The sequence below is a fragment of the Spea bombifrons genome, chromosome 3 (assembly GCF_027358695.1).
Source record: "Spea bombifrons isolate aSpeBom1 chromosome 3, aSpeBom1.2.pri, whole genome shotgun sequence".
Taxonomy (NCBI): domain Eukaryota; kingdom Metazoa; phylum Chordata; class Amphibia; order Anura; family Pelobatidae; genus Spea; species Spea bombifrons.
The window spans coordinates 39,189,985-39,210,956 of record NC_071089.1 but is presented as its reverse complement, the minus strand read 5'-3'; the positions used below and the strand labels follow the sequence as shown (position 1 = coordinate 39,210,956).

The 20,972-nt window shown below is 36.9% G+C and overlaps 1 protein-coding gene across 5 annotated transcripts in view; it reads right to left on the bottom strand.

Annotated features, from left to right (window-relative positions):
- LAMA2 (laminin subunit alpha 2) overlaps nt 1-20,972 on the bottom strand; it is a 349,942-nt gene that overhangs the window by 24,147 nt on the left and 304,823 nt on the right. For all 5 annotated transcript variants that reach the window (XM_053458972.1, XM_053458973.1, XM_053458974.1 and 2 more), the window contains 7 exons: nt 17,248-17,391; nt 16,396-16,529; nt 14,629-14,788; nt 11,099-11,223; nt 9,939-10,101; nt 9,281-9,425; nt 8,654-8,792 (listed from right to left, as the gene is read on the bottom strand). In XM_053458972.1, coding sequence (XP_053314947.1) covers nt 8,654-8,792; nt 9,281-9,425; nt 9,939-10,101; nt 11,099-11,223; nt 14,629-14,788; nt 16,396-16,529; nt 17,248-17,391 — 1,010 coding nt within the window. The remainder of the gene's footprint in view (nt 1-8,653; nt 8,793-9,280; nt 9,426-9,938; nt 10,102-11,098; nt 11,224-14,628; nt 14,789-16,395; nt 16,530-17,247; nt 17,392-20,972) is intronic.

Below are 20,972 nucleotides of genomic sequence, written 5' to 3'. Positions count from 1 at the left end.
CAAATATAAAAGAAACAAATTGAAACCGATGAGGCTTAGTGGGGACGTTAAGCAGAAAATTAAAAATAAGAAAATGGCTTTTACAGCATTTAAATCAGACGAATCAGAGGCATCCTATATAAGATATAAGGAAGCCAATAAAGCATGCAAAAAGGTGATTAGATGGGCTAAACTAGAAAATGAGAGGGTGATTGTCAAAGAGAGCAAAACTAACCCCAAAAAATTATTTAAGTACATAAATTCTAAAAAAACCAGTAGGTTCATTAAAAACAGAGAGGGGTTGGTTAAGGAGGACCAGGAAAAAGCGGAAACTTTAAATAACTATTTTTCCTCAGTATATATTAAGGCGGAACCTATGGCAATGGATATACATAGGACTACTGAAATTTTTTTTCAGTCAAACTGTGATTGACTGGCTCAGGACAAGGTGCTGCAGCAACTAAAGAAAATTAATGTTAACAAAGCTCCGGGGCCTGACGGTATTCACCCACGAGTACTTAAGGAACTGAGTCAGGAAATAAGTGAACCTCTGTTTCTAATCTTTCGGGATTCTTTTCTTTCAGGAATTGTACCAGAGGATTGGAGGAAGGCTGATGTGGTTCCTATTTTCAAAAAGGGTTCAAACTCTGTGCCTAGAAATTATAGACCTGTGAGCTTAACTTCTGTGGTTAGGAAAGTATTTGAAGGGCTGTTTAGGGATAATATTCAAGAATTCATTGGGAAGAACAGTATTATTAGCAAAAATCAGCATGGTTTTATGAAACATAGGTCCTGTCAAACTAATTTAATTGCATTATACGAAGAAGTAAGTAGAAGTGTAGATCAGGGTGTGGCAGTGGATGTAATCTACTTGGATTTTGCCAAGGCGTTTGACACGGTTCCACACAATAGGTTAGTATTCAAACTGAAGGAAATTAGTCTAGATGCAAATTCTTGTTCTTGGGTAGAACACTGGCTTAGAGATAGAGAACAGAGAGTTGTTATAAATGGTAAATTTTCAAGCTGGTCAAAAGTGGTAAGTGGTGTCCCTCAGGGTTCTGTTCTGGGACCTATTTTATTCAACATATTTATAAATGACCTGGAGTAGGCATTGAAAGTAATGTTTCTGTGTTTGCAGATGACACTAAACTAGGTAAAGTAATACAGGGCGAGCAGGATATTACAGTGCTGCAGAGGGATCTAGATAGACTGGGGGAATGGGCACACAAATGGCAGATGAAATTCAATGTAGATAAATGTAAAGTTATGCACTTCGGGGTACGGAACGCATAAGCAACCTACACCCTAAACGGTAGTGAATTAGGGGTAACGATAAATGAGAAGGATTTGGGAATTGTTATAGACAACAAACTAGGCAACAATGTGCAATGTCAGTCTGCGGTTGCTAAGGCCAGTAAGGTATTGTTGTGTATAAAAAGGGGCATCAATTCGCGGGATAAAAATATAATTTTGCCTCTGTATAAATCTGTATAAAGGATGCAGAGGCGGGCTACAAAATTAATAAAAGGGATGGAGCACTATAGTTATGAAGAAAGGTTAACAAATTTATATCTGTTTAGTTTAGAAAAACGGCGCCTCAGAGGGGATATGACAGCATTATATAAATATATTCGGGGCCAATACAAACCATTGTGTGGAAATCTGTTCATAAACAGGACTATGCATAGGACACGTGGTCACACGTTTAGACTGGAAGAAAGGAGATTTAGTCTAAGGCAGAGGAAAGGGTTTTCTTTACAGTAAGGACAATAAGGATGTGGAATTCTGTGCCTGCAGAGGTAGTTTTATCGGAGTCTGTACAGACGTTTAAACAGCAACTGGATGGATACTTGGAAAAACATAATATTCAGGGATATAATCTTTAATTATGGGGAAACAGCTTATTGATCCAAGGAGAAATCTGACTGCCATTTTGGGGTCAAGAAGGAATTTTTTCCCCTGGTCAGTGCAAAATTGGAAAGAGTGAAACTGGGGGGGGGTTTGCCTTCTTTTGGATCAACAGCAACAAATTAACAGATATAAGAAAGGCTGAACTTGATGGACGCATGTCTTTTTTCAGCCTATATAACTATGTAACTATGTGACTTATAACACTAGCAATTTGTATTGTCAACTGTAAACTTTACAGCAGTCAATAGAAACACTTTGTTGGTATTTGGGTCAATTTAGTAAGTGGTCAAATGGTCAATTGTGTTAAGGGTTTACAACTCTAGTTGCGTTCCTTCATATGCTAGTATTTATGCACCATTTTTGATTTTGAGAAGAATACAATATATTCAATGCATAGCTATAGTCCAACCTCCCCCATGTGTTCTAAAATGGTATAATTTTTTTTCCTGCCTATACAAGGTAGCTTCAGCTTAATCAATATTAGCATCTTAAATCATTGCTAAACTCAGAATTTCACAAGTTTCAGATTAATTTGTAGTGGGCTAGGATATAACTTTTTCACTTGTATCTTACTCAACACAAACACAACAAGCAGTATACAGTTGTGAGATAACATGTGAACTATTCAGTATGCTGCAGTAAGCAATGTGCATAGGTCCAGCATTAAGCGGCGCCAAAGCGGGTGCATGGAGTGCACAGTTCCCAGGCGGCAGGGATCAGAGGAGAGAGGGGCGCCGAACTGTTGCTGAAATCTTTCTCACTAACATTCATGAAAACGTTTTCAGCTACAGCTCTATGCACTTCCAATCCCTTTATAATTTATTTGAAATGCGTTATTCTGGATTTTCTTGTTGTTATTCTGTCTCTCACTGTTCAAATAAACCTAACATTAAAATTATAGACCAATCATGTATTTTTTCCTTCACTGTATATAGTGATGGGAGTCATGCTGTACCACCGTCTGTATCCGTCTTGCTGTATAATGATGATACATTGTATCACCCTCAGTGTCTGGATTACTCAATATTGTGATTGTAGCGATGGGAGTTGTGTCAGGCTATGCCACTGTAAGGCTCAGTATATATTGATGGGAGTTATACTGCACCACCGTCAGGCTCAGTATATATATATATATATATATATATATATATATATATGTATACATATATATGGGAGTTATGCTGTACCAACCTCAGTGTCAAAATGTGAATAAATCACTAGGTTTGGGGGAAAATGCGCCAATGGAGGTAGCTACGGCTTTGACCCTTTCACTTAGGGTCAAACAATTTTTTGCACCCAGGTATCAGTGACCCTAAGATCGGCACTGTAAAGCACTACAATGAAGCCATGAAAATAGAAAAAAATGGCACTGCAAGAATACGCCTTTGTAGATTTGATTGCTTGACACATGCGTTCATCTGTGCATGCATGAAAAATATGAAGTTATTATTATTACCTGGCTTTCATACTGTAATAAAACCAAACAAAAAATACAATAACAAGATTAGTATTATTTTAACAGATCTTTAATACAAGGCTGAATGGATCACTCCACTAATATTACTGAGGAACCGTTCCTGTCACCTTTCCAATTACACAGGTGTACACAATGGTAAGTGGTTTCATGATCTATCTCAATTTAATTATTAAACTTAATAAAATAAAGCAATATGAAATAGCCATAAAGGTAAGGTTTTGCTTAGACAACTATAATAAGAAAAAGCTTCTTTAAACTCATTAAACACTAATAACAACAAAATTGCAGTAAAACTTTAATGAATTGATATAGGAAATACCTTTTTTTCAGCTCTCACACTCCGCATAAAGCATGCTCAGCGCATCCATATTGCATAAAACAGTCAGTTCCAATGGAAAATGCATTTTTCCTTCTGCATGTGAAGTGTCGTGTATATGTGGTGGACATTTTGTTACTGGCACTGGCATTATAGTGAATAGCAGCGGCCATTTTGCGCATGACTTTTTAATGACAGATATAAAAGTCATGCACAAAAGAGCTCCAAATCTGTAAGATTGCGAGGACATCTCCTGTGCACAGCCCTCTTCAGATCACACCACAGATGTTCAATTGGATTCAGGTCTGGGCTCTGGCTGGGCCATTCCAAAACGTTAATCTTCTTCCGGTGAAGCCATGAGTTTGTGGATTTGCATGTGTGCTTTGGGTCTTTGTCAAATATTTCAGTTTGTTTTGCAATTGAATTGTTCACGTTATAGGTCACAACGATGGCCCAGGTACGTCAAACACAAACAGTCAGGTAACGACTGATGACGTGCATGGCATGTCATTTCATTAAACAAGCTTAGAAAGTGATCTACAGCCCCTCCCCGGGGTGTCAATATCCACCATACGCCCGTTTTAAAAGCTTAGGAGGTGATAACGAGGCATTCAGCAACACCGAACAGCCACCCCAGGACATGCTGTGACCGATCCGTAGAGCCACTGCGAGTGATTTTGCCACTCGCAAGATGGCGACGCGTCTTTTAAAACAATAACAAAGTTGGAAAAGTTCGCTAGAGGGTCTCCTCTTGAGAACTCTGGCTCCACTTGCAGGTTGAATACAGGTACTGCATTCAACCATGCAAGTCAAAGGATCCCAGCGTTCTAATCACAATGTTATTAGTAAAATATTTCAAAAATAATTTAAAAAAAATGATGGGGAAAAAAAAGCTAAAAAAAACAAAACCAGTGGTAACATTTAAAAATAATTATCCAACAGAGGAACCATACAGTTCCAGCAAAATGTAAAAAAAAAAAGTCCAAAAAGAATAAAATAAAAAATAAAGTTTATTATTATGAGTGCTAAAATTAGCGCTGTATCTTCCCAACAATCTTGACATGGAAAGAGTTAAAGTAAAAGCATTTCAAATACCCAAGGGGTGTCTAATTTTATAAAAAATTAATGGTTTGATGGGGTAAATTGGAGTGGCCGGGTTCAAAGACATAGGCACAGACTGACCAAAACGGGGGAAAAAACACACATCCCAAATGTGGCCTGGAGATGTTGCTGAACACATATTGGGGTGTTTGATAGTGACGTATACATGTATACCTCCAGGTACAAAATTAGTGTGGGAAAAAAAATACTACAACAAACTCTGGGAAAGGCTGGTGGTAGAATCTCATGCATGGAAAGGGTTAAAATACTAGCATATGAAATACTTTGGGGTGTCTAGTTTCAAAAATATATGGTTTGATGGGGTAAATTGAATTAGCCAGCTTCAAAGATGGCCCTATTAGGACATAGGGGCAGTAGGACCAGATGTAAAAGTTCCAAGTTAAAAAAAATGCGCACTTCCTAAATGTGGCGTTTCACCTCCCAAACAACCCGACAAACCCATGCATGGGAGTTATCACTGTACTCGGGAGATGTTGCTGAACACATATTATGGTCTTGTTTGAAAGTGACATACACCATGAGCTGTAAATCCATACCTGAAGTGCAATTTTTGTGATAAAAAAAACACAAAATAAATTACTAACACAAAGTTTGACAAAGGGTGGTAGTAGAATTAGTGTATGGAAATGGTTAAACTACCAGCATTTGAAATACCTTGAGGTGCCTAGTTCTCAAAAATATATGGTTTGATGGGGTAAATTGCATTGGCCGGCTTTAAAGATAACCAAAATAGCACATGGGGGAAGAATTAAGCAAAAAAAGCAAAAAAAAAAACAACATTGGGTATTTCTAAACTCAGGACAAATAGTAGAATCTATTTAGCAGTGTTTTCATTAGCTTTTTTGGATGAGTAAAAGATCTTTCAAAAATTTTTTTGTCATATTTTATTTATTTTTTTAATAGGAAATTAGATAATATGATCAGAAAAATGGTATTTGAAGAAAGCATTTCTTGTCCTGGAAAAAACAATATATAACATGTGTGGGTACACTAAATAGATGAGGAGAAAATTACCGTATTTGCTCGATTATAAGACGACCCCCCAAAATCTGAATATTAATGAAAAAAGAAAAAGCCTGAATATAAGACGACCCTATAGGAAAAAAGTTTTACCAGTAAATGTTAATTCATGTAAACTATGTGAACAATTGTTTGTTAATAAAAGCTATGATTGAGAAAAATATGTTGTTTTTGTTTTTATTTCCGTTTTTTCAACCTGCCCCCCCAGTTATGCACATCTGCCCCCAGGCTTGCCCCAGAAATGCCTTATACCCTCTAAATGCCACTGTGCCCCATGATACACCTTTTAACCCTCTATATGCCACTGTGCCCCATGATATGCCTTTTGACCCCCCTATGTGCCACTCTGCCTCCAGAATTGCCTTATACCCCTATATGCCACTCTGGCATTTAGGGGGTTAAAAGGCATATTATGGGGCAGAGTGGCATATAGGGAGGTATAAGGCATTTCAGGAGGCAGAGTGGCGCATAGAGGGTTAAAAGGCATTTCTGGAGGCAGAGTGGCATTAAGGGGGTTAAAAGGCATTTCACAGAGCACTCAGCCTCCAGAAATGCCTTATGCCCCCCATTTAACACTCCCTCCCCGTCCCTCCTCCAAACTTTTTCTCAATCATAGCTTTTATTAAAAAAAAATTGTTTACATGAATTAACATTTACTGGTAAAACTTTTTTCCTATAGGGTCATCTTATATTCAGGCTTTTTCTTTTTTTCATAAATTAATATTCAGATTTTGGGGGGTGGTCTTATAATCAGGGTCGTCTTCAGGGCTGCAACAACTTTATCGATTAGTTGAATCGATTTTTATCGATTATAAAATGAGGGTTTTTTCAGAGCAAACGCTCTGAAAAATACCCCTCATTATATAATCCATTTCAGTGACTCACGGCAGCAGTTCCTACTTACCAGTCCCTCCCTGTAATCACTGTGACAACTGGCCCCGCCCCTTCCTTCTCCAGAACCACATGGCTGTGACACTCATCTAACTGTAAGTATAAAATTAATATTTGGGCTGCTGCAAGTTAGGGGATGTGGGGTTAATTTAGGGGAAGTTATGGTTAATGGGGTGTTTAGGGTTAATTTAGGGGCAGTTATGGTTAATGGGGTGCTTAGGGTTAATTTAGGGGCAGCTATGGTTAAAGGGGAGTTTAGGGTTAATTTAGAGGCAGCTGTGGTTAATGGGGTGTTTAGGGTTAATTTGGAGCGGTTGTGGTTAATGGTGTGTTTAGGGTTAATTTAGGGGCAGTTGTGGTTGATGGGGTCTTTAGGGTTAATTTAGGGGATGCTGTGGTTGATGGGGTCTTTAGGGTTCATTTAGGGGATGCTGTGGTTAATGGGGTGTTTAGGGTTAATTTAGGGGCAGTTATGGTTAATGGGGTGTTTAGGGTTAATTTAGGGGCAGTTATGGTTAATGGGGTGGCAGCGTGGCATGTCTGGGAGGCAGCGTGGCATGTCTGGGAGGCAGCATGGCATGTCTGGGAGGCAGCGTGGCATATCTGGGAGGCAGCGTGGCATGTCTGGGAGGCAGCGTGGCATGTCTGGGGAGGATGGAGTGGCGTATCTGGGGGTATAAGACATATGTAGGGGTAGAGTAGAGTGGCATGTCTGGGAGGCAGCGTGGCATGTCTGGGAGGCAGCGTGGCATGTCTGGGAGGCAGCGTGGCATGTCTGGGAGGCAGCGTGGCAAGCTCAAATGTGCATAAATTGGGGGCTGGTTGGGAAATAAAGACAAGAAATGCATTTTATCAAAGTTTTTTTATTCTGCTGTTTGTATTTAACATCATTTGTTTATTAAATTATTTTAAATAAATGAAAAATTTACATTCATTTTTTTTTATCCGATTAATCGAAAAAATAATCGGCCAACTAATCGATTATGAAAATAATCGTTAGTTGCAGCCCTAGTCGTCTTATAATCGAGCAAATATGGTACCTTTAATTTAATGCCATAATGTGCCAGGCACGTCACTGGTTGTTAACTAACCTATATTTGTGACGTGTCTGGCACGTCATTGGTCTTTGAGGAGATAAAGAAACCTTTGTTCGCACTACAGAGAATCCCATAACCCATATGCTGGTGTGCCGTAAATGCCTAGGCCTATGTTTATTTACAGTCCAGGTCTGTAAATTACAAAATGCACAGGGTGTTAGCATTTCCACAACTATAAACATACAATGACATCAAATATTGTTTCTCCTAATTTTCATTCAAACTACACTTATAATTAAATCTTACTATGCTCTTAGAATTAATGGCAATGTATAATTATTGTTACATAGTTACATAGTTCGTAAGGTTGAAAAAAGACCTAAGTCCATCAAGTTCAATCTTTCTACCTAACCTTCCTATTCTTGATCCAAAAGAAGGCAAAAAAAACCCCTAATTAAGCTACTTCGAATTCTGCCATCGGGGGGAAAGAAATCCTTCTTGACTCCAAGATGCAATCGGATTTCTCCTTGGATCAAGAAGCTCTAAAATATTAATGTTATTCTATTTATATCCCTGTATGTCATGTCTTTCGAAGAAAATATCGAGAAGATATCTAATGTATTTGATAACACTACCCCCCTTAGCAGTGAATTCCACTTGCCTTTATTGTCCTCACTGTAAAGAATCCCTTCCTTTGTCATCTATGAAACTTCTTGTTCTTTGTATATCTCTGTTAATGAACAGGTCACTGAAGAGCTCTTTATATTGGTCCTGCAAGACTGCATCTTGTGATATATTTATTTTCCATCATAGATGGAATTGATGGATGAATATGATCCATTATAAATTGGTACATTTTAGCTTTATTGTCAATAACAAATATTAACAGAGCTTTATTACCTTAAATTGCTTAGTATCGGCAGGCCTCCAAAATATATTTTCTCGTCTGACCTAAGATTAAGACCAAAGTTACTTCCGGTAGATGTAGTACTTATTCTGTCCTCTTCGTTGCTATCCAAGTCCACTATTGAGATATTGGCTGTGAAATATTAAGGAAAAAACAGGTTCCTGAATATTCATCTCTGAGACCTTTAGATACTGTGCCGCTGGGTACCATTTGTTCACCTAAAAAGATAAAGACCCCACACAAACACCAACAGAAAGAATTGTGGACTTGGTGATGCTACCGTCACAACAACTGGCTTCTCAGTGTAACACTGGGAACCTTTTTTGTTTTAGAACTGATTCTATTATGTGAACTTTTGGTACCCAACTATTCGAGCATGGAGGAATGTAAATGTGCTGGTGGCCTGTGTGCTTCTATATGTTTTTAACTATAAAATACATTTGGCTGTGGGAGAGCTGTAATAATAATGCTATACCCTAACTATTTGAAATGTATCATTCAATTCAGCATATTAAAAATGCAAAATCCACAAATTGTATAAGGAAAGCACTGTTGATGTAGGTGCAGATAAGCTGACAGCATCTTGACAATACTGAGTTATTTTAGTGAAAAGACATTACCTTGTTTCTGTATTCTGGAGAGCGTGAAGAATTTCCATTTCCCATCATTATGGTTCTTGTTGCTAACTGTAAAGGCTGTACCTGATCCCAGATCATAGCTAACTTTTATACGTCCATCACTCAGCTCAACACTCATGAAATCTTTCTGTTGAAAATAAAAAATAAAGCATTTTAGTGGAAAATACATACATCTTTCACAACTACTCATTTAACAAATATTCTGTCCCTAGGTGAATAAAAATGAGACTGACATTCAGAGCTAGTGGTAGCAAATGACTATTCCAAAGTCATACAATTTTAAAATGTAGAAATTACTATCATCTACATATATATATTTATATACTGCCTACCTTTCTCTCTCTCCTTCTCTCAAGCAAGCTGTTTAAGTATCATATTAAAACACTGGTAAAACTTATGTGCTGACCAGGAGAAATATTGAATATTTGAAATTTTGGGGGTCAGAGTTCATTACAACTGATGTAGAGTATTTCTAAAATGACTTGACTTTGCAATGATCAAGTATTGCTTCTCTCCTTAGAGAGGGTAGGATCATACTTTCAACCTCCACTTGAAAAAACATCTGCAGACATCCATGGGTCCAAACAGTTTGACCTTGTGGGCAGGCATGCCCTATTGTTTATACTTTCTTTAACCTTACCAAGTCACTTGTTGCCAGGTACATAAGTAGTGCATTTGTAGAAAATGTTTTGAACTTGAACATTATGGTTGAGATATTGGGGTTCCATCGAACAGGGCGATTGACTGTAGCAAATCCTTCTCCATCAAACTGCACAGTACCCTCACTGTCTGCAAGCTGTGGGCTATAAACAATGCAAAGAATTGTTATTCACTACATAGCAATAGGAGCAGACATGATATCATCATGAATGTTATAGAACACACAGTAGGTCAACCATTAATATATATTTTATGTAATAAAAAAACAAAACATATACACTATATTATGCTAAACTATAGCTGTTTGAGAACACAACGTGTGTGTGATGTTACAGAAAGCAAGAAACCCATAATCCATCAATAATCTAATTAGTTGTTATAATCAATAATACAATAATAACAATTAATCATAGAGAAGAAATATGGATAGCCAATTTGCTGCTGTCTGTTTATAAGAGGACCATTTAGAAATATATCTATTGGCAATGTTTGAAGTAGATCTTTGTTGGCATTATTATTTTTTTTAACTATGTGCAGTTTTTGTTTCAAAAAGTGGAATAGTTTAGCAATGTTTAGGATGTAAGTCCTTATAAGGCTTCCAGAACTTTCAAATCAGTTTTTTTATAACTAGTTCAAGATAGTCACCCATAGTAAACTTTGTTTGAATAATAATAATAAATAATAAAAGATGACAGGTCCACTGTATGTGATATGATAGACTGCTAGGGCTGGACCTAAGTAGGTCCCAAAGGTGCATTTTACTTAGCCCCATGAAGAAACCAGTAGCTTGGTAGTTAGGTGGCTCATACGGCACAGCCTGGACCCTCCTGTGAAGCTGACACATACATTGCAACAAAGCTCGCACTGTGTGAACTGGGATACTCAAAGCCCCTCAATGCATGGGACAAAGATCACCCGTGTTCAAAAAAATGTAATAAAATAATAGAATAAATAACGAAAGTAACAATAAATGCTAAAATATAATTAAAAAATAAAATGGACATTATGTAACTTACATTACATTTATTTAGGTGCCAACACTTTCCATAATTCATAGACATATAGGTTTATTAATATGTGCAGGCAGACAATCATATTAGGACAATTTAAATGTATGTTTTACATTACATAAATAATTACCTGACGGAGCATCCTTTGCAGTTCCCTTCTCGGTCCCTGTAATTCCACAGTCCAATAGGTTTACCATCCAAGAATGTTTCCCCCATACAACCAGAGAATGTTGTTGTTTTAACAGCATCAGCTTTCTGTGAACATGGAACATATCAGTGCTTTAATAATAATAATAATAATAATGTATAGATTTCAGTATGGGCTTATACCGGTATTAGCATTTTTTCATATAAGGTGTCAAAATATAGTACGTCACCAGAAAAAAGCAAGTAAGCACAATGTATTGTGAATAGATTTAACGAATGCCAGTAAGTCAAAGGGATCATAGACTAGAAACATGGTTTCCACCCCATCAAAACAATGCACTCAGTTTAATAAGCATAATGAATTGTGGATGGACAGATACAGTAGTTTCTCCATTTTCAAGGATACGGTGGAGTCATAGTGGATGCTCATCATATAATCTGTAGCAATGAGCAATGGGTAACTACTACTCTAATAGAGCTATCCTCTTTAGGCATTGTTTAAATAACTGGCTGTTGGTGCCAGTCGAAGGTGCCATTATGTTCTACCTGCTGCTATACTTCAAACCTTGAACCTTGATTGGCCTTTATGATTTCATTTTCCATTCCATGTACCACGTTTAAGTTCCTGGGATAGGAGTTGTTTATTTTCTATGGCTCTATATTGCTTATCCAGTTGTTTTTTTCTCCTTGGTGTTTTTTTTTTCTTATCTGTTTCCTTGCTTTACTTGTTTCTTAACACACGGCCATACTGTCATGGACCTAGTGTTTGTGCACAGAGCTTGCTGGATCTTGGACCAATGTTCATTCATAGATTTATGTGCCGTCACTGTCCTATCAACAAAGCATAAAAAGATCTCTTGGTCTCTTATTAGTGACTGACTGGGTATTCAATCATTGGCATTGGGTGAAGCTGACACAAGGCTTTCCCCATGCTTGCTGAACTAATCGATATAACAAACATAACTTATGAGTTCTTATTTTTGATATTTTAATATTTCTCATGTTTTATATTGACTAATATTCAAATGCTAAAATTTGACCGTAATACCTAAATGATAGACTGATATTTTGGAGAAAATAATTCAAAAAGACCATTTGGCTTTGAATTTAATGTCTTCTAGCCTGGCAAAAATTACTGTTCCGACAAGTTCAAAATGTCAGTACTTGCACAAAATATAGTTAGGCTTTGGCTAATTATCTCACCATCTGGATTTCACATTCAGCAGCATGTGATTCACTATTGTAAACCAGGGTATTAATTAGTATTATTTATATTAATTATGCCTGTAAATGTATGGCATTACAAATGCTCAGCCTTTATGTGCATTTTTTTCCTTTAAATTTTAATTTAGAAAATTAAAATACAGATTAAAATGCAGCAAATAATCCATTTTGTTTTCTTTCTTTTGATCATTTTCTTGGACTTATCTAAACTTATTATTAAATACCAGCTCGTCTGAATAAGTAAATAAAAGACATGCACAGGAAGGTAGTGTAACAGTATATTAAAGGAGTAGTCATGCTCCAATTATTTTAGGGATTAGCTTTGTTTTTTGTCCCTATTTCATTTACATTTTAACAGTATTTAAGATATTTTTCTAGTTAAGTTATACAACAGCAATCTTCTGACAACTAGCTTGTCAGAATCCAGAGCGTCTGTGCATGTATAGCATCTTTCTTCTTGTTGTTTACGTTAAAAATGACCCACAACCTTTTGTCATTAATTAACAGAATATACCCTAAAGAAAAGTCCTAAATATCAGGCCACACTTAAGATACTTTTAATAATTTCTGGAATTCTTTTAAGATTTGACCAGGAGTCTCTGGGTAAAGCCCCACTTCATCAGGACTAGGTCACTGTTTGTCTTTATTTGGACCCACTAATGATTTTTTATCAGTGAAAGGACGAACATTTGAACATGAGCATTTACTTTTTAAATACAACGTTTTTTTTCATTTGTAAGATTTTTGTTTAACCAGATATTTTTTGTCCCTAAGTGGCACTCCCCTCAAATTAAATACAGCTTATTAATGACCATTGTTTTGGGCAAAAACACTTATGTTAATGAGAAATTAATGGATTTCCATTCTAGTGTGGTAATTTTTTTAAGCTGTACGATACTCTAAATTTATTCAGTCTTATATTCAGGATGGCTTTATGCCTGTCCCACGCATGTTTAAATTTCCTCACTGTATTAACCACAGCTTTATTAGTATAAAAAATATAAGTTTTCCTCCAAATTTGTAATAATTCAGTACAAATCAATTACTGAAACTTTAAAATCTTAAAGTTTATCTCAAATTCACAAACACTGGTTTGCAACCTTTACAGTCTAAAACATTCACGTACAAGTATATCTGCATGTCTCTGGCAGGATAACAGTTGGGTTACTGAGTGCTGTGGAGTTATTTTCAAAACATCATTTGTTTCTTCAGAAGAAGACAAAGATGTTTCTAAAATTTAGTGACACTTTTAATGCTGCTGTCAAGAACTGTACTTACCCGTGCTGCAGGTAGCCGCGTACCCGCTGCTCAACGCGTCCTCCTGCCTCGCAGCCAGACGCCGTCCCGACGACGGTGCATGCGTGAAAGCCGGCACTCTTAAAGGGAAATTGGGGGTACCTCTGGACTACTTAAACAACTGGCACCTTTGCTAAGGTGCTCAGTTGTTGTTTGTAGTTCCAGAGAGCAACTTAGCATTTGTACCTTCCTTTTGCCCTGAGTTTTACCTGTTAACCCTTTCCTGCCAGTACCTGTTCCTGTCCTGTCCCGTCCTGCCTCTTCCTACCCGTTCCCGTTCCCCTCGGATTGCCTTTACGGTAATTTGACCCGGATTTGGACTTGACTACTCTTTCCTCATTAACCCTTATCTGCTGTGATGCTCCAGTCGTCCGCTGTCCTGCCTGGTGTCTGCAGTTAACCCTTCATTTACCGTGGTGTCCAGTCGTCCGCTGTCCTGCCTGGTGTCTGCAGTTAACCCTTCATTTACCGTTGTGTCTAGTCGTCCGCTGTCCTGCCTGGTGTCTGCAGTTAACCCTTCATTTACTGTGGTGTCCAGTCGTCCGCTGTCCTGCCTGGTGTCTGCAGTTAACCCTTCATTTACCGTGGTGTCCAGTCGTCCGCTGTCCTGCCTGGTGTCTGCAGTTAACCCTTCATTTACCGTTGTGTCTAGTCGTCCGCTGTCCTGCCTGGTGTCTGCAGTTAACCCTTCATTTACTGTGGTGTCCAGTCGTCCGCTGTCCTGCCTGGTGTCTGCAGTTAACCCTTCATTTGCCGTGGTGCCATCCTGCTCAGTACCTGTTGTCCCACCTTGCGGCTGCTGAGGTGTTCCCGTTTTCTACCGTTCCCTGCTCAACTCACGACTAGCAGGCCACCATTTACCTGCTGGTTAGTGGATAGTGCATGGTTCAGTCATCCTGCATAGATTCCACCCCTTCTGGACCAGGTAGGCCTAACAGCTGCCTAGAAATACTTTTAAGGAATGATTATTCATAAATTATGTTCTTAAGTTACCTTCACTTTATCAGTCAAACCACCAACAAACAGCATGGCATTGGCATCTACATCTAGAATGGTGTAACCAGGAAGGGATGCAGAAGTGTATACACTGGGAACCACACCGGCACTTGGGCCATCCAAAGCCTGTACTGAAATAGTACCATTAATTCCTGACCTGTAGACAAAAAAAAAGATACAACAAAGATTTTACATTGCATTTTTATAGGGCTGTAACAATCAGTGGAATCATTGAAAATCACACACAGTAACACACTGGTACAAAAGGAGAAGAGGGCCCTGCTCTTGAGTGCTTACAATCTAGATGGTGGTTGTGGGGGAAGTGAAACAGTAGAAGAGGACTGCTTGGATGGGGATGAGTTGGTCGACGTGAGGGCTCCAGTTAACCTGTTCCCAGGTGTTATTATAATCACAGGGCTGACAAAAGCAAACATGAAAAAAAATCCCCAATACTTTCTTTTACTTGGTTGCTCTGCAATATATTTTTCTTGTACTATAAAAATAACTACTCCAAACAAACAAATGTCTGCGTTATATAATATGGCTCATGAGGTATGCCTTTTTTTTTTTTAAATCCAAATAATTTGTAATATTCAAAAAACATATTCATAGAATTAATGGATAGGTCAGATACTCTTTGGTTCTCATTATAATGTAATTTCAGCTGCATCTCTTCCCTGTGTTTTACACATTTCTCTAAATTAAGAAATATTAGCTTTATATGCAGATGATTGTAAGGGCCGCATTAGTATTTGCAACTAAAAGGCTTGAAGCAAATATATAGTGCATATTACGATGTGCTATTAAAGAGATGTTTAACACAGAGCTACACACTAGGCTTGAGTGATGGCCAAATACATAAGAAATAAACCTATTAGGCATTTTAATATGTAACTCAGCTTTCTGTAAATTTATTCTAATAGCCTTTTCTCCCCCCCTTTATGAACCTGATTATAGTGATAATCAATTTTCTTCCATGATTAGCATGATGCCAATGAAAGATAGGTTGAGTTATGTTCATGGAATAGAAATTTTCAGGCCTAAATTACATTCATTGCGTACAACATAAATTTAAAAGACAACATAAGCACAGCATTCCATTTTATACAGTAAATTATAACATTTCTAATATCTTAGTAACAATTGACTTTATAATACTGTTATTTTTTTATGAGTCTAATGCTTAAAACACTTTGGTTTGGGTCCAACTGTGTTGAAGTGTTTTTACAGAAGATTGTGACCGTTAAGTTGGCATTAGGCAGAAGAGTGATGTATTACATGGAGCCCGGTGGAGGAACTACCCCTGTGCTGTTAGATTAAAAGGGATTTAAACGGCCAAACATTTGTTCAGGGATTAATTTCCTGCCATGTCAATATTGGCACCAGAGGAGGGGTTCCGCAGTGTAACAGAGACGCTATGCTATCTGTACAGACTCTTCTTTGGCCCTTATGTGACTCCCCTCCAACTTATTACGCTATTTGTGGTCGGGAAAGCTGCTACCTGGTCACTGAGTGATCATGAGACAGGGAAATAGTTAATGAGAGCCATGTGTAATGTCATCATGACATCCTTAACGATTCTCTTTTGTTTTCAGTTTTAAAAACACTTAAAAAAAAAAAAAAATCAAATCTTGGAACCACAAATCCAAAGGCCAGCTTTGGGGACAGTGCTAATTTTGGCCATTTTGTAATGTCTTATTTATACTCAAATGTTGTGTTTATCCCTTTAAGTAGTCTTGCTAGCTGGTTTATAGTAAAACATACCGTGAAGCTTCAATCCGGTACCAGTATTGGTCATTGATATTTAAGTCTGGATATTCAACACGCCCAACCCCTGATCCAACATCCCACAAAAAGTTGACTTTTCCTTTGCGCATTTCTATAGCTAGGAAATCAGTCTAGAAGAAAAAGTAAAAATAAATAAATAACTATAAATATGTATAAAAAAAATGACATTAATACAAAGACCTATGTGCACACGTATATAGTAATGAGCTAACTTGGTAGTCATACTAATGAAAAGCATTACATATACTATGGTTTATAGTAGATTATCATAGTGTTAAAAAATAGGAACATATCGCGTGCGAGCTAAGGACCTAGTGGTAGGGGAAAGGGGCAAATGTATGTGGGATTATGATGAATCATTCCATGCATTTGCAAGTGTAGAAAACTAGTAATTTTAAGGCCACTCAGCCTTCGACTGCATTTGATAGCTAGAGTGTCTCTTTAGGTTTTATGTACCGTTAAGCAGTGAGACACTGTAGAAAAGATCAATGGCTCTGAAAGCATTTCTCAAGTTCCAAATTTGTATAAGAACATCAAATTACACTCTCATGAATATTAAATATAGGATAAATAAGATAACATTTCTGGAGCTTTGCAAAATATAGAAAAATTAATTAATGGGAAAAGCGTGAACACATTTTTCCCTACCAAGCGTGTCCTTGAACATAAAGGGCGATCTTCAACCCATTTGCAGAAATATATTTTTTTGTTGCTTAGCTCTACCCATTTCCTACTCAAGATTAAACACTTTGTGATTTCTCACTTTTTCTAAAATCCCTATATGAAAAAGTAAAATAATAAGAGAAATATGTTATTTCAAATACTTACAAATTTATTGCTTCCAAGGTAAAACAGTAAATTGTCCGGGGTGGTTGTTTTTACATTTAAGATAATTGTATTATATCTCCCTTTCTTAATGTCGGGTCTATATGTACGAATGCAGTCGCCTCCAGAAGACACAGAAACTTTAATCTGCAATAAAAACACCAAAGAAAAGGTTCCTACTTAAATATTCTGTAATCAGTGAAGGGAAGATTTCAATGTTACACAAATTCCATTCCTTATTTTACACATTTTGTACAATTCCAACAAAAGAATAAAGTTATTTGCCACTCAATCACTTGGGATATCTCTAAATGTATTCTCGTTCTGAAAGAATATTGATCAAAGCAGTCTACTTTCACTTAAATAACATTCAGAAGTCTTAACAGTGGTTTGAAGTGGCACCCAACAGGGACTGTTCTAAGTAAATGTGCCTGCTTTTCTTTCTTTAAGTGTTGGAGGTCTGTCCTAAGACATTTAAGATTAAGCCTTGGGAAATACAAAAAAATCTCACCTCATCAAAGAAGAACTATTGCAGAATAAAGCCCTTTTTTATAGTCTCCTTCACCTTTGGTGTACCCCTTTTAACAAATGGGATTAATAATAAATGTTGATTAATTAAACATAATAACTATAAATAAGGCAGGCCTCTGATAATCCATTTGCTCGTAGAGCTTATACACCTTCACTCCATACCTGGAGTGGTTGGAAAGTATCTATTGCTTGAATCCCAACCTTCCCTAGATATTCCTTCCAGGAGTATAAGCCTCTGTAATACTTGGCAGCTAGGTAGATAATCAGGGGATGGATTTTATTCAGACTGTCAAATTGGGGGTGTAGGGTTGTTTCATACCTTTGCCTAGCCATAGACTGGGCATAAATGGGGTTTCTACAGATGGAGGGCTTTTTAATGAATTACTTAACATTGATGAAATTCTGGAACATCAATGGAGGTCCATGGCTGATTTGCAAAAAAATAATTAGGGCTAGCAGCATGGTTATATTTTGAGGCAATGTCCATAAGACATAATCTCTTCAAAAAAGCTTCACAAACTGCAATGGGGTAAATCCTGTTACATCAATATTGATGTTCCAGCAACACCATTTGAGTGAAGAAAGTGAGAAAGTGATCTAACATCAGTTGTCATTATGGGGTTTATGTTGTTCAGGCTAAACACAGCCTACGTATAATTTATTTTCTGGTGCATGCCTATAAATGTACATATTTTTTATTCCTGATTTAAGTAAATTACAATAATTGTTTATAGTATGGCAGCTGCAGTTTAGAGTTTATAAATGTAAAATAATGCACTTGGGACAAAAAAATTGAAAGGCAACATACAGCATTGGGGGTTGTATGACCAACAACAGAAGAGAGTGACTCTATCTCCATAAAGATAATATTATTCTAGATAGTTCAAAGAAGGGCTACTAAAATGGTGAATGATTTGCAGGATAAAAATGATCCGGAAATACTAAGGAATCTAAATATGTAAAGCTTGGATGAGAGACGAGAGACGAGATCCAAAACATTGAAACACAGATTTAACAAAGTACAATAAGGAAGTTTATTTCAACTGAAGAGAATGTTTAAACATCCTCTCACATCGCTTTACTAACACCTCTCCCCTCTGTCAGTCTCTTCACTGGCTGCCTGTGCGCATCAGGATTCATTTCAAAATCCTCACTCTTACTTTCAAAACCCTTCACAGCGGTTCCCCTCCCTACATCTCCTCACTCATCTCCAAATACACTCCTAACCGGTCTCTCTGCTCATCCAATTATCTCCTTCTATCCTCTCCTCAGATTTCTCAAGGGCTGCCCCTATCCTCTGGAATGCTCTCCCCCCGTCTATCCGTCTCTCCACCTTCCTTTATTTCTTCAAAAATACCCTAAAGGGTATTATAAATAATAATATTGGCCAACAAGTGACCATAATCAAAAATAATAGTCAGAGGCTTAGATGTAATGTAAGGAAGTTGTTAAGTGGAACAGACTCCTAGCAGATGTGGTAGAGGTTAACACAGTAAAAGAATTTAAACATGTATGGGATAGGCATATGGCTATCCTTAATCGAGTACGAGACCAAGGATTTATTAAGTCTATTAAGCAGGTACATACTAGATGAGGTGAAAAGTAATGCAGGTTTTAGCTATGATTTCTAGATTAACATACGTTTAGAAATAATTATTTGGATTTGTAATAAATATCTAATAAATGAAAGTATATGAAACGTTTTTCAAGCTTATTTGTAACCTGCATATGGGCTGATTGAGCCACAGCCTATAAATAACTGGAAATAATATAATTTACAGAACCTGAATGACATTATAAACCATGAGAAATGGTTACTTCAGGCACACTAAAATGCCGTTGACTGAAAATTATTTTGAATCATTTCTGTGGTGAGACTTTTTTTTAACAATAAAAATACTTAACCTTTTTCTTGCTGGAGACAACTACCTTCAGAATTTCCTGTTATTGAATACCAGGATTTGGCAGGAACATATTCAAGAAACATAATTTCCATTGTTATTTCTTGGCTTATTCTCACCATTTTAATTACATTTTAGGGTTGCATAACATTTAATGAGCCACATAACATTCCCAAAAACAACTACTTTGTTTTGTAGTATTTTCAGTCTGACTGATATCTTTAAATTATTATTTTAATGAAATAATATCTTTTGTAACATCAGCAGTATAATGATAAAATATACAACGGGACTAAAATTTTGTTTGAAATTTGCATTCTTACAAACCACAAAATGAGTTAAATTTCTTAGGAAGGTAGAAACATTTTTTATAAACTCAATCCGCAACACTGTAAATGACAGAAGCTAGGCTTGAAACTAGATCTTAAGATATCCTGCACAAATTATGCAGTGTTTTTCATTAGTTATACAGTACTTGCACAGTAACAGGACAGATTAATAAATATAAATGTATAAATAATGTATAACTACTTTCATCACAGGAATCAAATACAACACTGATTTGGTGTATCACAAATGTAAAAAAATTAATTAAAGAGTAAATATACAATTTTTATGTTAAAGTAACCTTAATTAATTATGGGGGGTTATTTGACTGTGCCCCTTGAAATCATTATGTGCTTCGCTGTAGACCTTTTTTTCTGGCCTCACATCTTGTAGTATTTTACAGATACCTATACAGTACTGTATAAGAATAGCGGATTGAACTATAGAGAAGTATTAATATTTAATATTGTTTAAGTTAAAGAAATAAAACACAAAAAACGATGAAGCTTATATAGATAATAACTTGATAGGGCACATCCAATCTGCTGTAGATTCACCAAAGCTGCCATTTGTTATTTGGATAACTCTAGTAATTCCAGAGCTAATACAAGCAGAAAAACCTCGACCCCAGGTATGTGTGCATTTATCAGGCCCAAACTAATCTGGGACTTGTCCCTAGCCACTTTGGTAACTAAAGATAACCCTGGGCCAATTGCATGTTCCATAAAGGCAACTCTACATTTGGATGTCTGCATTATTAACTTTAGTTGTAATTTCTACCATGGTGATCATGTGTTTTATCACCCCATTGGCACTTAAAAATAATTTGCTAACCTGTATTGTTTCATGGCTTGGGCAAAATGTCTAGGAGTTTGGATCATCAGCAAGAGGCAAGACAGAAAACGCTACGAGCACAATCTGACTCTTCATAAGTCTACTTAGCTATTGTAATTTTATTCTGTTTTGATA